Genomic DNA, 16,828 nt, shown 5'->3' with positions numbered 1-16,828 from the left:
GTCCCCTGCAGGGCCTTCTTTGACCACTCCATGCACAGTGCCCTGCCCCTGGGTATCTATCTGGCCACCAAGTTCTGGATGTACATCACCTGGTTCTACTGGTTCTGGAATGATATCCTTTTTGTAACGGAGAACATCAAACATACACCGCACCGTACACACGTACAGTATCACACCATTTGCTCTAACTGTCAGTGGACAGTTGTCGGTGAATTTGCAGGCACTTTTTCGTCATCGTGAGTTGTTTAGGCGGTTTCGTGATTTATGTTCCTTGTGAAGTGGAGAAATTCCTGCACATGTCTTCTGAACTCCCATTGGTCAATGCATGTGTCTGTAAAGCAGACACCAAAGTGACGGTGCCCCATAGAGCAAGCAGATGGACAGCCCACTGCTGTCCATCTGCGCCACCCTCCTTTACCCAGGGTGCACCGGGGCAGAAACCAGCGACTCCCTGGAGATGGCAGGCAAGCTGCCCCGGTTGTAGCTACTGAGAGGTTAGCGCTCTGGCCGACAACTTCTGCTTGGGCTGAAGGCCAGCGATGCACACTGAAGAAAATGTTTTTGTTTTTTTCTCCTGAAGTACTGTAATTTCTCTTCGAGGAGCCCCACCACACACACACACACACACACACACACACACACACACACACCCTTTACGGACACGCACACTTCACCACCGCCGTTTTCAGCTCACGGCTTTGAAGTCGAATTCCCAAAGTCTTCCGCTACCCTCTATCATGCTTCCCCATCTCTAGCGTTACAAACCGCCAGAGAAGGCTGAGGCCCAAATTACAGAGGAACCAAGGCCACGCCACGCCGCGCCGAGCCTGCTCCCCCCCGTGAGACTGGAGACCTAAACAAACAGCTGGGTGTGACAAGACAGGCTTAAAGGCAGCCCAGGAGCTGGCCACACACTGGGTGGTTCTTTTAGAGCCACAGATCTGAAGGAAGCTTTAGTGTTTAGATGGAGGTCTGGGTTTGTCAGTGAGAGGGACGCAGGTCTACTCTACACTCTGCAACGAACTTGCATAGTAGTCAATATGCAAGGGTTACCCGTATACGAAACAAAATTTGTCCTCAAGTTGTTTTATTCGGCCAGTGAAGTAATGTTTTATGTTGGTTTGCCAGGTAATGGGTTTTGAAAAATCCCAAATATTGTTGTAACTAACACCTCTCTAATTACTCGGGGCATTTGAAAAGGTTTTATTGACCAGTCACAGCAGGGTGTGAGGAGTGTTTTTCTATGGGATATGAATGACCTGTTTGTTAGCGCGTTACACCTCTAGGTCTGTTAATCGCCTCAGAGGCACAGACGCCACAGCTAACCTGAACAAGCTTGTCTTGTATTAACGTATTGTGTGTAATTGCGCTTGTGAGGATATCCTGAAACACCTCGCTGAACAAAAAGGATAATCACGGCCATTTGAAATCTGAAGTGTTGGATCATTCTCTTCTTGTCTGTCACTGTTATTTTGTTTTTTTAATGTTTTTAAAAACATCAACATGCCCACTCTGGCACGCCCTGGCGCTCAAGTTTAGGCGTGCAGCGTGCACAATGGGAGTAACAGGCGAGACACGCTACCCCGTGCTGAAGTGACGGCTGCTTGGAGGCTGGCCTGATGAGGTGCCTGGGTGCAGCGGTGCACCAGTGTGTTTCTGGGCCGCCGTTCACATCTCCCGGCCTCTCTTTCTCTCTCGTTTTTTCTCTCTCTCTCTCTCTCTCTCTCTCTCCTCCCTCCCTCCCTCTTTCCCTCTCTCCCTCTCTCTCTCTCTCCCCCCCCTCCCTCTCCCTCCCTCACTCCCTCTCTCTCTTTCCCTTACTCTCTCTCTCTCTCTCCCTCCCTTACTCCCTCTCTCTCTCTCTCTCTCTCTCGCTCTCTCGCTCTCTCTCGTTCCCATGGTTTCTGTCACCCTGACGACGCTCCCATAGAAACCAATCCCCGTTGTAGCCTCGGGGACCGTGGCCTTGCTTTCTTTTGTGCGGCGCCAGCGTTGCCTACGTTTTGCGCTGCATTGATGGGTCAGACGGTAGGGTCTGGTCCCTGTTACTGCTATAAAGAAAGTCTTTCCATTCATTTTGTGTCTGTGTGTGTCCACACACACACACACACACACACACACACACACACACACACACACACACACACACATTCACACACACCTGTTAGAACTCGGGACAGTGGCCCAGATACTACAGGAAATGAGATCATATTTCCATTGTGTCGAGCCTCCCCTTTAGGGCACTGACTCTTTCCCCCCCTTTCTGAATGGATCTAGTCTCCCATGATAACTCTCCCATTAATGGCTGACGGCTTGCAGCATCAGTGTTTTTCATTTGAAATTCACACCTCACAAAAGCTGTTGCCAACGCTTGCGTAAGGCAGTTAGTCGTCCATTAGTATTTTGGCCTGGTGCCGAGCAGACCTGTCACCTAGAAAAATCAGACTACAAAAACAAACCTTGTACGCACATGAAAGTATCTCTTTTGAAATAACATATCAGGGGCTTGACAAGTGTCAGCATTACCCGCCATCTGTGAAATTCCCATGTGTGGAAAAAAAAAGTTGTGCTTTTTCTGCCGGTGGCAGCAGAGAAGATGAGGAATCCAGGAATAGTGTAGGAGGAAAGAGGGTTGGTGTCTAAGGTGGGCAGTAAAGTCAGTTTGCGTCTGAGTCAAGGCATCTGGAAACCTGAGATTTTCAACAGAGAGAGAGAGAGAGAGAGAGAGAGAGAGAGAGAGAGAGAGAGAGAGAGAGAGAGAGAGAGAGAGAGAGAGAGAGAGAGAGAGAGAGAGAGAGAGAGAGAGAGAGAGAGAGAGAGAGAGAGAGAGAGAGAGAGAGAGAGAGAGAGAGAGAGAGAGAGATCAGAAGCAGTTAACAGTTCCAACCTAACCTCTTGTGGCCATTGTTGTCTGGAGTTGGTGTGTGTGTGCATTAAGATAAGCAATGTATTCCCAGGTGTGCTTTCTTGAGCTTTCAAACACAAGACAATAGACTGTCTGGCCTTAAAAAGTCTGTGGTAGATCAGGTGTTTGAGTGATCGCAGAGGAAGGTCTCTGTAACTTTTTGTGTGAGGTTTTGGCTGTGAAACTTTCCTGAATTGTCTTCTGCACATTACAAAGTAGTACAGTACTCATGGAATAATTGTCTTTCATTCAGTAATTGATCTCGTTGCTGGTGGCACTATTTTGTTCAGTGATTTTAGTGACTGTTACATTCTGTTGAGATGTAGCTACTCAGTCAAAGTAGACATTAAGCACCAATCGTCGGCTCACTGCCACAGTGTTGGCAGAATGCCATATCAACCTCCATACATCACCCCCCCCCCATCTGTAAACTGTTTTGTTTACGACCCCTCTGACCTGTTAAATCTTCAGTTTCACAATTATCTCTTTGTAATTGGTATGTAATACTGAGTGCTTACGTTTTTTTATTGGTGCTTAGACACACAGAGTCCCTATGGACAAACTCCACCTGGTGTGCTGTATAGGAATGTCCATTGACCATAAGCAGAGCTTGGCAGCCTTATCTCATTTACTGCTCCAGGAACAGTTTGCATATAACTCATTCGCTGTTTTTATCTGCCAGGGGAAAAGTGTACGGAAGAGGTCATTACATAATGAAGGTGCATCACTTAATGGAGTGTGCTCGACAATAAAACATGAAAAATAGGTCCTACCATGGCCCCCTTTTCCCAGTGAAGGACCGTCATTGGCGTTGATGCGGTTAAGAGCTGTGAACTGCTCTTTGTCAACATGACGCCATAGCGACGTCGCTATGAAACACTTTGGATAGAAGCGCTTGCTAAAGGACTAAATGGAAATGAATGGGTTTTTTAAGTGCTAGTGCTAGATCATCTCAGGCTGTCCAGACTCAAACCAGCACAAGGACTTAGTCATTCTGACAGTGTGGATGACCAATACACAGCCCCACTTACACGTAGCAGTTGACAGCCGGGGGTCGCTGGGGGTCAAGGTCTTCTGTCGACTCACTCGGGGTGTGTAGGAGCCGGCGGTTTGACGAGGCAGATGACCCACTCTCCCCACATTCCTGTCTCGTATGTGCAGCGACAGATGTTTACTCTGCTGGACGTGTAGTTTATGCCGAGGGCAGTCAACCCCCTAATCCCTCCCTAAAGCATAAGGGGGGAGATATTTGCCTCGTGTTCTTTCTCTTCTCTCTGATGTGATTTATTTGTATTATTTCTTTGAATCTGTGTGTCTCCCTGCCAAGACTGGGGTGAGTGTCTATACAGGAAAGGGTAGATGTATTGTAAACCGTGGGTTTCTGCCACAAACGGGGGATGTGGCGCGGCCTCTGTGTCGACGGGAAATGTATGCTGGAGAGATCACGTTCCTTTGGTCATATACACATGGCATGCGCTCTCCGACACACAGACTCACACACACACACACGCACAAACACACACACACACACACTAACACACACACCTTCACACTTTTTATTGCCTCCTGTTCTTAGTAGCAGTGGCCGTGACCCCCTCTATAGGGGGAAGTGTGTGACGTGAATGCAGACATCACCAGTGGCTTATCTACCTCCACACTGTGAGTTGCCCATATACTATTCGCTGCCTTCCTTGGAAATGGACATCCCAGCCGTGCTGTGCGTGACTGCACACAGTTAGAAGCATGGGGTTGGGGGGGGGGGGGGGGGGTGCAGGGCCTTCCTTATGTGATGGCTTTATAGCCAGTTTAGGGAGCAGCAGTTAGCGTTGAGTATCATCAGTCTCTGGTTCGCCTGGTTGAAATGGGGCTCTTGAGTACAACGTGATTGTCTGTCTTTTGTGTGTGTGTGTGTGTGTGGGGCTAGTTTTGTGCAGTCAGTGAGTGAGGGGAGGGGAAGGATGGTGTGAAGGTCAGCTCTATCTTTTTTCTTTTTCTTCTCTGTTTCTTCACTGTCATTATGTTGTATGGTCTTTATTACGTACTGTATCTTTTTTTAAAAAAGTGCCTGTGCCCCTCCCCCACCCGAGCAGAGATCCTTTTCCAAAGGATCTTCTGCAACCCACCAGAAACATGTCCCCCCCCCCCCCCCCCCCCCCCCCCCCCCGAACCCCCGTGGTCCTCCTCACCACCTCCTCAGCTGCCTCCTTAACTCCTCGCACATCTGCCTCTGGTCACCGTCCACCTCCCGTTCCTGCTCAACAGCGTGGCGCTCTTCTACAACTTCGGCAAGTCGTGGAAGTCCGACCCGGGCATCATCAAAGCCTCCGAGGAGCAGAAGAAAAAGGTAAAATGGCCTCCGACCGACCCTGCGTCCACCCCAGGGAGTGAGTCGGAGTCAGTCACACAGCCCCCCCTGGGGTCATGCATAGACCGGACAAGTTGAGGAATTGTATTTCCATTATCATTACATAACACAGCTAAAAGTCAAAAGAGTGTTCTGTATGGCTCTGGATTATGCCAGGCTTTTACTTAAACCACTGAATGGTTAATGATGTATGACAAGTTGAGCCCCCACATTACACAGGGAATTTATAGGAGCACAATGTGCATAAAATCGCCCATGTGTGCTTAATCTGCTTATGTTATTTCTACCCTTTTGTAACATACAGTATTTTGTCTGTTGTAGCTAAATTCTCTTAAGGCTATGCTTAGCTGCTTTATTGTTGTTGAGCTTTAGCTTAACGGGCGATGGTAGTTTTCCAGGAGAACGGAGGGGGACGCGGACAATACTCCGCCGCTCGGTCTAATTCAGTGCAGGCCCATTGGCCCAGTTCCAGCGGGCAGCATCAAGCAAACAAAACTTCCAGGATGCCTCCCCTCATTAGTGGTCGCTGGTTGGAAGATAATGCCCCTTTGGCTGCATCGCTTCGCTGCCCCCAGTACACACGATTGATGAGCGCGCGCTATATATAACCGCGCTTGTCAAAAGTTCGGAGATGTAAATGGGCTCCCATCATTCGCTAATGGGAATATCGGCGATCTGACGGGCGGAATGCCCCGGTCTTACCCTCCACCGCAAGCAACGTCTCTTAGAATGAGCGTTTCCCCAGTTGTTACGGTTGCCGTTATGTTCAGACGCTGATTATCAAACACTGATGAGCACTATGTATAGTCGTGTTATCAATCCGTAGAGATGGGAACGATGTTCCCATTAGCAGGTTATGGAACCCAGCGATCTAATTGGGATGTCTTGCCGTACTCCGTTAAGCTAACATCTCTTGGAATGAGGGTGTTTCCTCAATTATTATGGTTGCTGTTACGCTCAGGAAAAGCGTGGAGGAGGAACTCACATTTAAGTAGAGGTGCTGGCCAAGAGGTTATCAAATTAAAAGGAGAGTAGCCGCACAATACTGTACATTTGTTAATGACCAACGTTTCAACACGCAACCTTTATCAAGGTTCTGTTATGTTCGAACAATAGTAATCGAACGTAAGTGCTGTGTCAAGGACACAGGCAGAAACCATATCTACGTCTAGTCCTGTCTAATCGAAGGCTAGTTTGGGGAAAGACGGAGCTCCACCACAGACTTTATTTGAGGATTCATATTCAGATGCTGGTTGCTTGTATTGATGAGGTCGATGCCAAACTAATGTCAACAAACTGTGTGTGTAGGGGTGGGAGAGGGGTGAGATCAGGTCAGATATGCAGGATGTGCTGTTTTGTTGTTGTTGTTGTTGTGTATAGGGGTGTTACAAGGGATCAGACAAAACAGCTTACTGAACAGAATCAGTAAAAAGTGTTGGTATTTACCCATCTCATTCCCTCTCTTTCTCTCTCTCTCTCTTTCTCTAGACAATTGTTGAGCTGGCAGAATCAGGAAGCCTAGATCTCAGCATATTCTGCAGCACCTGCTTGGTAAATAAAGAAAAAACACCACTGCATACTCCCCTGTATTTGTATGAAATACTGCATTGCATTGAGCTGTATGTTTCATCTAGTGAATTGTTTGACATTGTATAATCCCTATTACAGTACACTCACCTGATAGTCAAAGCATTGCATTTCCATATCTATACTGATTCATCTAAACGTTTTATGTGCGTCACCTAAGGCAACTCTGATGTCCGACTGTTTGAAACTGCTCCACAAAACCTGCTGTGCATGATTACTTTCAGATACGGAAGCCCATCAGGTCCAAACACTGTGCTGTGTGCAACCGCTGCATCGCTAAATTTGACCATCACTGTCCTTGGGTTGGCAACTGCGTAGGTAAGTAAGGAACGGTAATGCCATCAGTGGAAATGCTGAAGTCGAGTGTGAACTAGTTGAAGGTCAAGGTCCTGTAGCAGCCAATTTGGAATAAGTTTTCCTTTTTCCCTCTTTATGCTTATTCCTCACCAGCTCTCACTCGTAAGTGCTAGCACATGGCTTCTCTGGCTGATGATCTTTCGAGTTCAACTTCAGTTCAGCATGACTTTTCCCCCACAAATCTCCCTTGTTATTTTCGTAGTCGTTTGGTCACTCGAATCACGCTGCTCCCCTGCACCCCCGTGAGAGCGTCCCCGGGTAGCAGCTGTGTGAAATCAGGCGGTTCAGGGAGTGCACTTCACACTACCGGACAGACTAAGGAGTCGCGACATGTCTAGACGCGCCCTCAAACATCCACGCAGTCAAACCGAACGCAGGGCTCTTTAATGAGCGTTGGGCCCTGTTGTACAGTTGCCATGGTGGCATCCCGCCATGTATGACATTGTGGTAGTGTGAACTTAACTGTGCACAAGTTTCTTTTTTTCAGACTGCTTTGTAGCTAAACTCGGATTAGGAAGTATCAAAAGAAGCAGCACAGAAACTACAGGAAGTTGTCTGGCCCAGCTGTGTTTGAGCAGGTGGTTAAGGGAAGTGGCCAGGGTAAAACAAGAACAAAAACAAGGATCTTTCCGGAAGTCACAATTTCCACTCTCCTCCCTCACTGAGAGAGAGAGCCATCGGAACAGGCCAGAGTCAATAGTGTGTGTGACTGTGCTGCACAGGTCCTGTTGGGTTATCCAGAGTTTACGGAAAGCTTAACGTTGGGCCTGTTTGATGGGCCACTAGGGTCTATCTTTCATAAACTGCCGCCAGAAGCAAGAACAAGCCAGCGCACTTATGACTGTGAGCTGGTGAGTGTTTACTGACAAACCTCAGCCATTCTACCAATCTACCAGTAGTTTGTGAAAGGGAACCTTGCCTCCTTTGTTTTACAAGCCAGCCAAGCTGGATTAAGTTGTGGGAAGCTAGAGGCAGCAAGCCTTAAGTGTGTGAGTGTGTGAGTGTGTGAGTGTGTGAGTGTGTGAGTGTGTGAGTGTGTGAGTGTGTGAGTGTGTGAGTGGGATGCAAGTTTCTCCACCTGTTCCTTGGCCATCCAGCAGCCATGATTGAGAGGGGCCGTAAGCAGGGCAGACAGTCGCTTCGCTTGGCTCTTGCTTGGCTACCCCTTCTGAGTATTTCATATTTCCTCCCTCTCTCGCAGAGCAGCGCCTGGCCGGATGTCTGGACACGTGTGTGTGTGTGTGTGTGTGTGTGTGTGTGTGTGTGTGTGAGAGAGAGAGGGGGGAGAGAAAGGGAGAGAAAGAGCTATTCTGGACCCATTGTTCTTTTATGGATTCAGACAACAAACCAGTCCGAGGGGGATCACATTGTCTCCAATCATTTACATGCTGTGTTAATAATCACAACTGATGTGACCTCTATTTGTGTGCGTGAGAGAGAGCAAAAGAGAGATTGTGTGTTCTTGTGATGGAGTTGAACATCGATTTCAGAGTAAGGATAGGGACTCCAGACATGACTCACAGTCTTCCTGTCTTCTTTCCTCTTTTTCTTTCTTTCTTTTCTTTTCTTTTCTTTCCTCTTCTCTGTTCTTTCTCTTTTTTTTCTGTCTTCACAGGGAGTGGGAACCACCGCTACTTCATGGGTTACTTGTTCTTCCTGCTGTGTATGATCTGCTGGATGATATACGGCTGTATCTGCTGTGAGTGGAACACACGCTCTCACACACATGCACACAATCATACACAATCACACACACACACACATACACACACATACAGTCATAGACACACACACACACACTCGTACCCTCTCTCTTACACACACACACACACACACGCACACACACACACACACACACACACACACACACACACACACACACACACATACTCATATCTTCTGTCTCACGCACACACACACACACACACACACACACACACACACACACTCACTCTCTCTCTCTCTCTTTCTCATACCCTCTCACATACACATACACACACACACACACACACACACACACACACACATACACACATTCACAAACTGTGTTACACATTTAAGGCCCACTCATTCACACACCACCAGCCCGCCCACTCCCCATCCGAGTCCTTGACAAATCACAGCTGTCGGTCAGACTTCCTCCTGACTGGTTGACAGCTTTATGCCCGGACTCATAAAGCCACGCAGGTCTTCAGACGGCACATACTCAGACAGTGCGTTCAGCGCTGCACATTCTGCATTAAACCACACACACTCCAGTGGTGAGCATCTTCAAGAGCTGTCCGTCACGTAAACAAGCGTTAAAGTGAGGCACTAAAGAAATGGGATGGAAGAAACTTCTCTCCCATAAATGTTTAGAGTCAGCTGCCTCGTCAGCCATTTTTTATGTTCTTTGTTTACACGCCATGAATGTTTGCATTTATAAACAATGATACGATTACCTAAAATGTAATTGAGTCACTGACAGTCAGCATTGTAAAAGAGACATGAACAATATTTCACCACCATCATGACGAAACATAAAGGCTTATCCTACTCCTACGCCTGATGAAACTGACTACTTGGCTTAGCTCTTGTGAAATGCTCCCGCACAAAAGCCAGGTGGGGAAGGTGAGGTGTGCACTTGTTTTAGTCTTTTTCAAAACTCACCAGCTCGCTCATCCACACACGTTAAGTGAAGCGTGCGTAATAATCCGTGCAAATGAAGAGAACATCCAGTATTTCTCACAAGTGTGCTACACCCTGTCTGTCGCCCTCCTCCTCCTCCTCCTCCTCCTCCTCCTCCTCCTCCTCCTCCTCCTTCTGCCCCTTCTCTTCTTCTTCCCCCTCCTCCTCCTCCTCCTTCTGCCCCTTCTTCTTCTTCCCCCTCCTCCTCCTCTTCCCCCACCTTCTCCTCCTTCTCTCCCTCTTCCTCCTCCTTCTCTCCCTCTTCCTCCTCTTGCTTCCTATCCTCCAGACTGGCGAATCCACTGTGCCACCAACTACCACAAGGACGGCTTCTGGGTGTACCTGACGCAGATCGCCTCCTGCTCGCCCTGGATGTTCTGGATGTTCCTCAACAGCATTTTCCACTTCATGTGGGTGGCCGTGCTCATCATGTGCCAGCTGTACCAGGTCAGTGGGCGCCGCTCACATCACAACAGGATACACCCTTACAAGCATCTCCACAGCATATAACCTTACAAGCATCTCCACAGCATACACCCTTACCATCTCCATACAGTCACGCAAGATAATACTGATGCTCTCAAATATCACAATATTGATTTAGATAGATAGATAGATACTTTATTGATCCCCAAGGGGAAATGCTTTCAATGGTTGATGTTGATGTTGATACTGATGTTTTGTGATATGAAAACACTTTCCAAAGCATTTTTAGTTTTTAACTTGGTTTAGTTTAGTTGTTCAATATAACAATATATCACCTTCCTTCCAGTGTTACAATATTGTATCATAGCTCCTGTATCACTATTTGTATCACATAGCCAAATTCTTGCCAATACGAAGCGTAGAGGCTTGTAGATTATATGACGTGGTCATCCTTGTGTAGCAGCTTTGCCTTGACTCCTTTGCCTTGTCTGTCGCTGGCCAGATTGCCATTCTCGGGATCACTACAAATGAGAGGATGAACGCTAGAAGATACAAGCACTTTAAAGTCACGGCGACGTCCATCGAGAGCCCCTTCAAGTGAGTGTACACACACACACACACACACACACACACACACACACACACACACACACACACACACGTCCATTCAGTAACAAAAGACAGCATCATTCTGTATTCATCTTCAGTAAATGCCAAAATTAACACCGCTGACCTGATACCTTTTTTTCTATCTGTGTGTGTGTGTGTGTGTGTGTGTGTGTGTTCCCATGTCTGCAGTCACGGATGCATGAGGAACCTCATAGACTTCTTTGAGCTGCGCTGCTGCGGCCTGCTGAGGCCCTTGGCGGTGGACTGGACCACGCAGTACACAATAGAGTACGACCAGTCGTCCGGCTCAGGCTACCAGCTGGTGTGATGCTGGTGTGAAGAGAGAGAGAGAAGAGAAGAGCGAAGAACGAGACATCGCAGCGGGACGCACGGATGATGAGGGAGAGCAGGACTGCGGGAAGGAGGGAGGATTCGGGTGTGTTTTTGTTTTTCTCCCCCGACTTTTGTTTTCCTTTTTTATATATATATATATATATATATATATAGATCTATATATATGTCGTCATCATCCTCCTACAAGCATATCAGAGCAAGGCTGCATCTAAAGAGCATGGGGATGGAGAGACTGTGTGTGTGTGTGTGTGTGTATGTGTCTTTCTGTCTGTCCGTCCGTCTGCGTGTGTGTTTGTGTGTGTGTTTGTGTGTGTATGATGGGGGGGGGAACTGGGGAGTAAAGACTGGACCATCTCTCTTCATCAGAACAGAAGCAAGTTCTCAGCCTACAAGCAACGACCACGCATCATATGTCTTCTTTTATTGTTTGTTTTTGTTCTAGCTGTTGTTGTTGTTGTTGTATTATTTTGTTTGTCTTGGTATTATTGCTTGGCGGGAGTCCCAACCCACAGCCTCCACCATTGGTCACCACCCTCAACAGCAGCAGCAGTGCCTCCACCACCTCCACCTCCACCCTGAGTGGTAGCAGCAGCAGAGACCCTCTCCCCAGGCCCCCCTCCGACTCCCCTCTCATCCCAAAACGCCATGTTTTTTTTTTCGGCGCCATCTTGGCCCTCCCTCTCTCCGCCGCTAACCCAATGACTGCACCTCGACCAGAGGGCCTAAGCCAGGGGAGGGATGGAGGAAGAGGAGGCAGATGAGGAGGAAGAGGAGTCAAATAAAAGGGATTTTTTGTTTTGTTTTGTTTGGTTTTTTCCACCACCCACCGGATTAGGGAGCATGACTTAACATGTATGTGTTTGTATGTTTGTTTGTTGTGGATGTCCTTTTTTTTTTTTTTGGTTGGCCCCGGCAGAGTTACGTTTGTTTTTTCGGTTTGTCTTTCCAAATGCAGTCTTGGAACGCACTTGTTCTGTAAGAGGCTTCGCAATATGGGGCCCCAAGTTGATATGAACTGAAGCGGTGCTAGGGGGTCAACGAAAGGTCGATCTTTTGATCCTTGTTGCCGATGGGATTGTGATCAGTATCTTGTTCCAGTGGTCTCCCCTCACCCCAAACCCCAGGCTATTGTCCCATCACACTGACCTGTCCCCACAGTGTAGTGAAACCAAGGGGTTTGTCCTCGGGGAGGGTGGTGTGGGGGGGTCGTTTTTGTATCGGTTACTGAGGCGCAAGGCGAGGTCGTCTCCGTGGCGTCAAATTGCAGCCATCTCCTGCTCTGAAAAATGTGATGCAAGCATATTTATTTTTTAAAAGCTATTTATAGAGAATTATGTGGAAAGGATTTGTTATTGGTACTGTTTGGTTCTTTTACCAGGATGTCATTTTTAAGATTTTTTTTTTTTAATCCTTTTTTTTTCTTCTTTTTAACTGAGTTGGAGCTGTCTAGTTCTCTGGTTTGGGTGTTCTTGGGAATTATATATTCTCATGCCCTCACAGTGTATAACTTAAAAATCAACTACACATATTGTACAGTTAATATTTATTAATATATGCATAGATTTAGGAAAATAGACACAAGCAATTCTCTGGCCCCATATACAGAGGGGGTTGAGCCCGGTCTCTCTTGGATTTCAGTGGTGGTCTCCAAAACCGAATTCCTCGCAGATGGTTGTTTACAGGGTCCATTCCGTGTTTCATGATCACTTCCCGCCCTCTCCGTCTCTCCAGCCAGAACTTCAAAGGTTTTGCTCTGTTCCTTGTTCTTATGGTGGTATGTTTTGTTTGTCATTTTTCATCGGTTCCTTTTTTTTTTTTTTGGTTTGTTTCATTTCGTTGGTCGGCCTAAGACAATGCACTGATCAGCTTTGGTTTGTCTCACGGTTACTGACGAGGAGATTTGTTTATTTTTTTCCCCCTCTTCCTACCGGCTCCCGAGAAATATTACCATGTTTACAGAGAGTGAGGAATTGGTGTGTGTTTGGTGAGGGGGGGAGGGGGGTTGTGTGTGTGTGTGGGGGGGTCCTTAGTTCTTAAAAGAAGTACGTGACCACCCCTGTTTTACCCACCTCCCAGGAACGTTGAGGGTCACTCGTCACTCCCTCCCGCCAGAGGACTTGGCCGCAGCCACGCGAACGAACTATGAAATACAACGAATGTGCATCTGTATATAGACAATGATATAGTTACTACTCTTTTTTTTTTCTGTCTGTGAGTGAATGATTTTTTTTGTTGTTCTTTTATTTTATCAGTGTTAGTTCATGCTGCTCCTTATTTTTTTATATATATGATTTCACTCTACCAAAAAAAGAAAGGAAAAAAAAAAAACTAACAAAAAAATCTACTTATAATCTGATAAGTGTATGACTGTAGCTTTTAGTGATGTCCGACACTGCTGTCTATAGGCATTTTATCCTGCAAAAAGAGAAAAAAAGGAACGAAAAATCGACAAAAAAGATTTGAAACTCCACTGCATGTGAGATGCCTGAACCCCCAAGGGCTGTCCCGTATGCCCGGAGGTCCACGCCATCTCTCCCCTGTCACAACAGCCCAGCAAGCCCTGTGTCTGTAAATAGTAAATGTTCAGTATTTTGCCAGTATGTGTCTTTTTTTTCTCTTCCTTTGGTTTTTTCATTTCCTTTTCTCTCCCATGTTTTGGAATCCTGTGTGTGTATCTTTCAGTGCAAGTTTTCATCAATCCACAGGTGGCAGTTATCCCCCCCCTCAGCCAGAACCCTGTGACAGCGTTGTAATATATTTGAATGTTCCATACTTGTCGATAAAAAGTCAAAACAAAGGGGTTTCTTTTTTTACGTCATATTGCTGGGTTTGTTATACCACTGGATGTACAAATTGTAAAGCAAGATGCAAGAGAAATAGTGAACAACACAAGCAAATATTTTTTGTTCCATTTTCGCAGAGTCCTAACATTTAAGTCTTATCCAAAGTAACACTCAGAAAACAAAAGTTATCCCAGCTTTTTTGCTAACTCTTTAACGTCTGCATCAACAGTAATAGAGGCATTGTACCCTAAATCAGAGGGCCACGTCGTCTTTGCCGTCTGTCCTAGAAATGAACACCACCGTGTTATCTCTTTCGTCTTTCTTTCTGTCCCACCATATCAAGAGACCGCTGGTCTCGTCCTAAACCTGGACCAGTGTCATCCTGCGGTTCTTCCAAGAGACTACTTGGTTCGGCCTCCTGTCTCCTCCCCCTTAACCCCCCCCCCCATGTGGAAAAAGCACATGATCCTGGTCCGTGCCTCTGCACCTTTCTTTAGGACATCACTGTAAACTTTGCTTCAGATGTAAACATATTGGGCATGGTTCAATTTTAATGGCTTTAATAAAAAAAGACAAAACATTCAAATGTGATATCTCCATTCATTTTTGTCTCGCTCTTTAGGAAACTTTAAAATGGTGTCTTATCTTATAAAACATGGATAAAACGCTAGAAAGGGCCCACTACAAGTCAGAGTTGTCTTTACGCTTCGTTAACTGTTGAAGAAATCACATGACCATCCATAATAAAGTTTTTTTATGTTATATTTTTATTGTTTGTGTAACAGAATCTCAAGTCATTAATCCTAGCTTTACTCCACTGATAATTGATAAACCCAACCTACCTACCCACCCACCCCACTTCCCTACAAGGCGTTAGTTTAAAAACTGCTTCTTGCAAGCAGCCGAGAAATGCAAAATGTACAAAGGCACAACTGTGGGAGCAGTCAAGTCGGTGGTCAGTTATTCCTGGCGGTCATCACTGGGCGTGAACCAGAGCACCTGCTCCTTGGCCATATCCAAATCCTTTGGGTCCAAAGTTCTTGGCGTAACATGCTAAAGAAAGAGATTCAGGAGAAGACACACACACACACAGCACATTGTCAGCACAAAACTGTCTCAACTGCGAGCTAATGTGTCTATGGATGGACAGAGTTCACATCCTCACTGATTAAACACCCGTCTCAAAAAAAAAAAGAGTTGTTTCGCCTCCGTCATTTATTTGTTTGTTTATTTTTGGCAGGCAGGAAGTGTTGTTTAGTCTTTAAGGTTCTCATTTTCTGCCAAAGTGCCAACGGCAGCAGATGCCTCGCTGTGGTCTAATCAGTCGGCCCTGACGCATGCATGGAATTGCTATCGGAGTGCTTAGACTGCATGCAAATGGTCGGGAGATCTCCCTCGCTACAGGCACATGTGCAAAAGTTTATGACGTGTTTAGATGATTCTGATGAGGAGTGAGGCTCTCCCTGGCGTCGGTTCCAAGGTTTTTCCAAAGAAATGTTTCTCCGATAATACTAATTGAGTCTTTCTGTAAACATGAGGCTGCAGGACTATTTGACACTGTTTAGATCTAAACATTCCATAGATGGTTTGGTAATATATACGAATAATGACCCCGTCTGCCTCCAAACCACAATATTATTTGTGGCTGTAAAGCGTTTTGGCTAATGATAGCTTCTCTGGTCATGTAGAGGCCTGCATTGTGTATTGCATGTCCGGGCCGTGCCTAGTCCTCAACCACCTCACACCAGTGGCAAACAAGCAGCGCTGGGAAACTTAAGCCAGCGTCATCACGTGACCGTTTGCGTACATGCTCTTATGACACAAACCAGTCCGTCCAGTATCCTGGTCCCTAGCTTGAGATCACATTTCTTTGTGTGTGTGTGTGTGTGTGTGTGTGTGTGTGTGTGTGTGTGAGAGAGAGAGAGTCGTGGCCCTGTGGCCATGCTATGCGGATGAGATTGCTACAGTAGATCGGTGGTGGACCTGGTGGTGTTTTCCTCCTCACCTTTGCAGTAGATCTCGCCCTCCTTCTCCGTCTGAGTAGTGGACTCCAGGCTCTTCCCACACTTGGCACACCTGAAGCAGTTTTTGTGCCATGGCTACAGAGGAGAGAGAGAGAGGGGGGGGAGTGGGAGAGAAAGAGAGAGAGAGACAGACAGAGACAAGAGGGAGAGAGAGCAATTTATAGGGAGGGTTCCCTCAAAAAAGGGAAAATGTATACCATTATCCACTCAACTACAGGTTAGCTGTGACAGCTGCAAAGGTTGGCTTTTGTGTAGCACAAAATGGGTTTCCTCACACACAAAAAAACTGGCCTTTTGAGCGGAAAATCCTGTCAGAATGAAGCAGTGCTGTATGACCTTTTCCCTGACAAGAATGAGGAGACATAAATAATGATAGAATGTCCCTTTTGGGTGAACTAGCATTTGATCATCATAAGAAAAAAAAGAATATAGCATCTGGATGTCAAGGACAGAGATCCAGGAGATTTTCTTTTTTCATTTAACTTTAGGCCTCCGTCCAAAAAGCCATCGCTGGAGCGCACACCGGTCAGCAATACTGGAGCGGGCCGTCGGCTTTTTTGGCCACGTTCCACCGGTCCATCTGTGAGGGCTTACACACACTCTTTCACACACACACACACACACAGAAATCTGTCTAATCTCGGGGACACGTTTACCGTCCCCTCACCGTGAACCGCGGCGACCGGGCGGCTGATGAGGTCAGAGCCAGAATGACATCAGTGTGTGGGACGCGATTGACTGCCGTTCGGCT

General features: G+C 46.7%; 2 protein-coding genes across 3 annotated transcripts in view; one reads left to right on the top strand and one right to left on the bottom strand.

Moving 5' to 3' along the window:
• The window catches only part of zdhhc17 (zinc finger DHHC-type palmitoyltransferase 17), a 34,774-nt gene extending 19,951 nt beyond the window's left edge, over window positions 1-14,823 (top strand). The window contains exons 10-17 of the mRNA XM_062517774.1: window positions 12-114; window positions 5,127-5,249; window positions 6,759-6,821; window positions 7,082-7,175; window positions 8,830-8,913; window positions 10,171-10,328; window positions 10,810-10,904; window positions 11,106-14,823. Of these exons, the coding sequence (XP_062373758.1) occupies window positions 12-114; window positions 5,127-5,249; window positions 6,759-6,821; window positions 7,082-7,175; window positions 8,830-8,913; window positions 10,171-10,328; window positions 10,810-10,904; window positions 11,106-11,244 (859 nt within the window). The 3' untranslated portion in view covers window positions 11,245-14,823. The remainder of the gene's footprint in view (window positions 1-11; window positions 115-5,126; window positions 5,250-6,758; window positions 6,822-7,081; window positions 7,176-8,829; window positions 8,914-10,170; window positions 10,329-10,809; window positions 10,905-11,105) is intronic.
• A 52-nt stretch (window positions 14,824-14,875) lies between these two features.
• csrp2 (cysteine and glycine-rich protein 2) overlaps window positions 14,876-16,828 on the bottom strand; it is a 9,544-nt gene continuing 7,591 nt past the window's right edge. For both annotated transcript variants that reach the window (XM_062517775.1, XM_062517776.1), the window contains exons 5-6: window positions 16,059-16,152; window positions 14,876-15,106 (exon numbers count right to left, since the gene is read on the bottom strand). In XM_062517775.1, the coding sequence (XP_062373759.1) occupies window positions 15,030-15,106; window positions 16,059-16,152 (171 nt within the window). In that variant the 3' untranslated portion in view covers window positions 14,876-15,029. The remainder of the gene's footprint in view (window positions 15,107-16,058; window positions 16,153-16,828) is intronic.

The sequence above is a fragment of the Sardina pilchardus genome, chromosome 17 (genome assembly GCF_963854185.1).
Source record: "Sardina pilchardus chromosome 17, fSarPil1.1, whole genome shotgun sequence".
In the NCBI taxonomy this organism is placed as follows: Eukaryota; Metazoa; Chordata; class Actinopteri; order Clupeiformes; family Clupeidae; genus Sardina; species Sardina pilchardus.
This window is presented reverse-complemented; position numbering and strand designations above follow the sequence as displayed.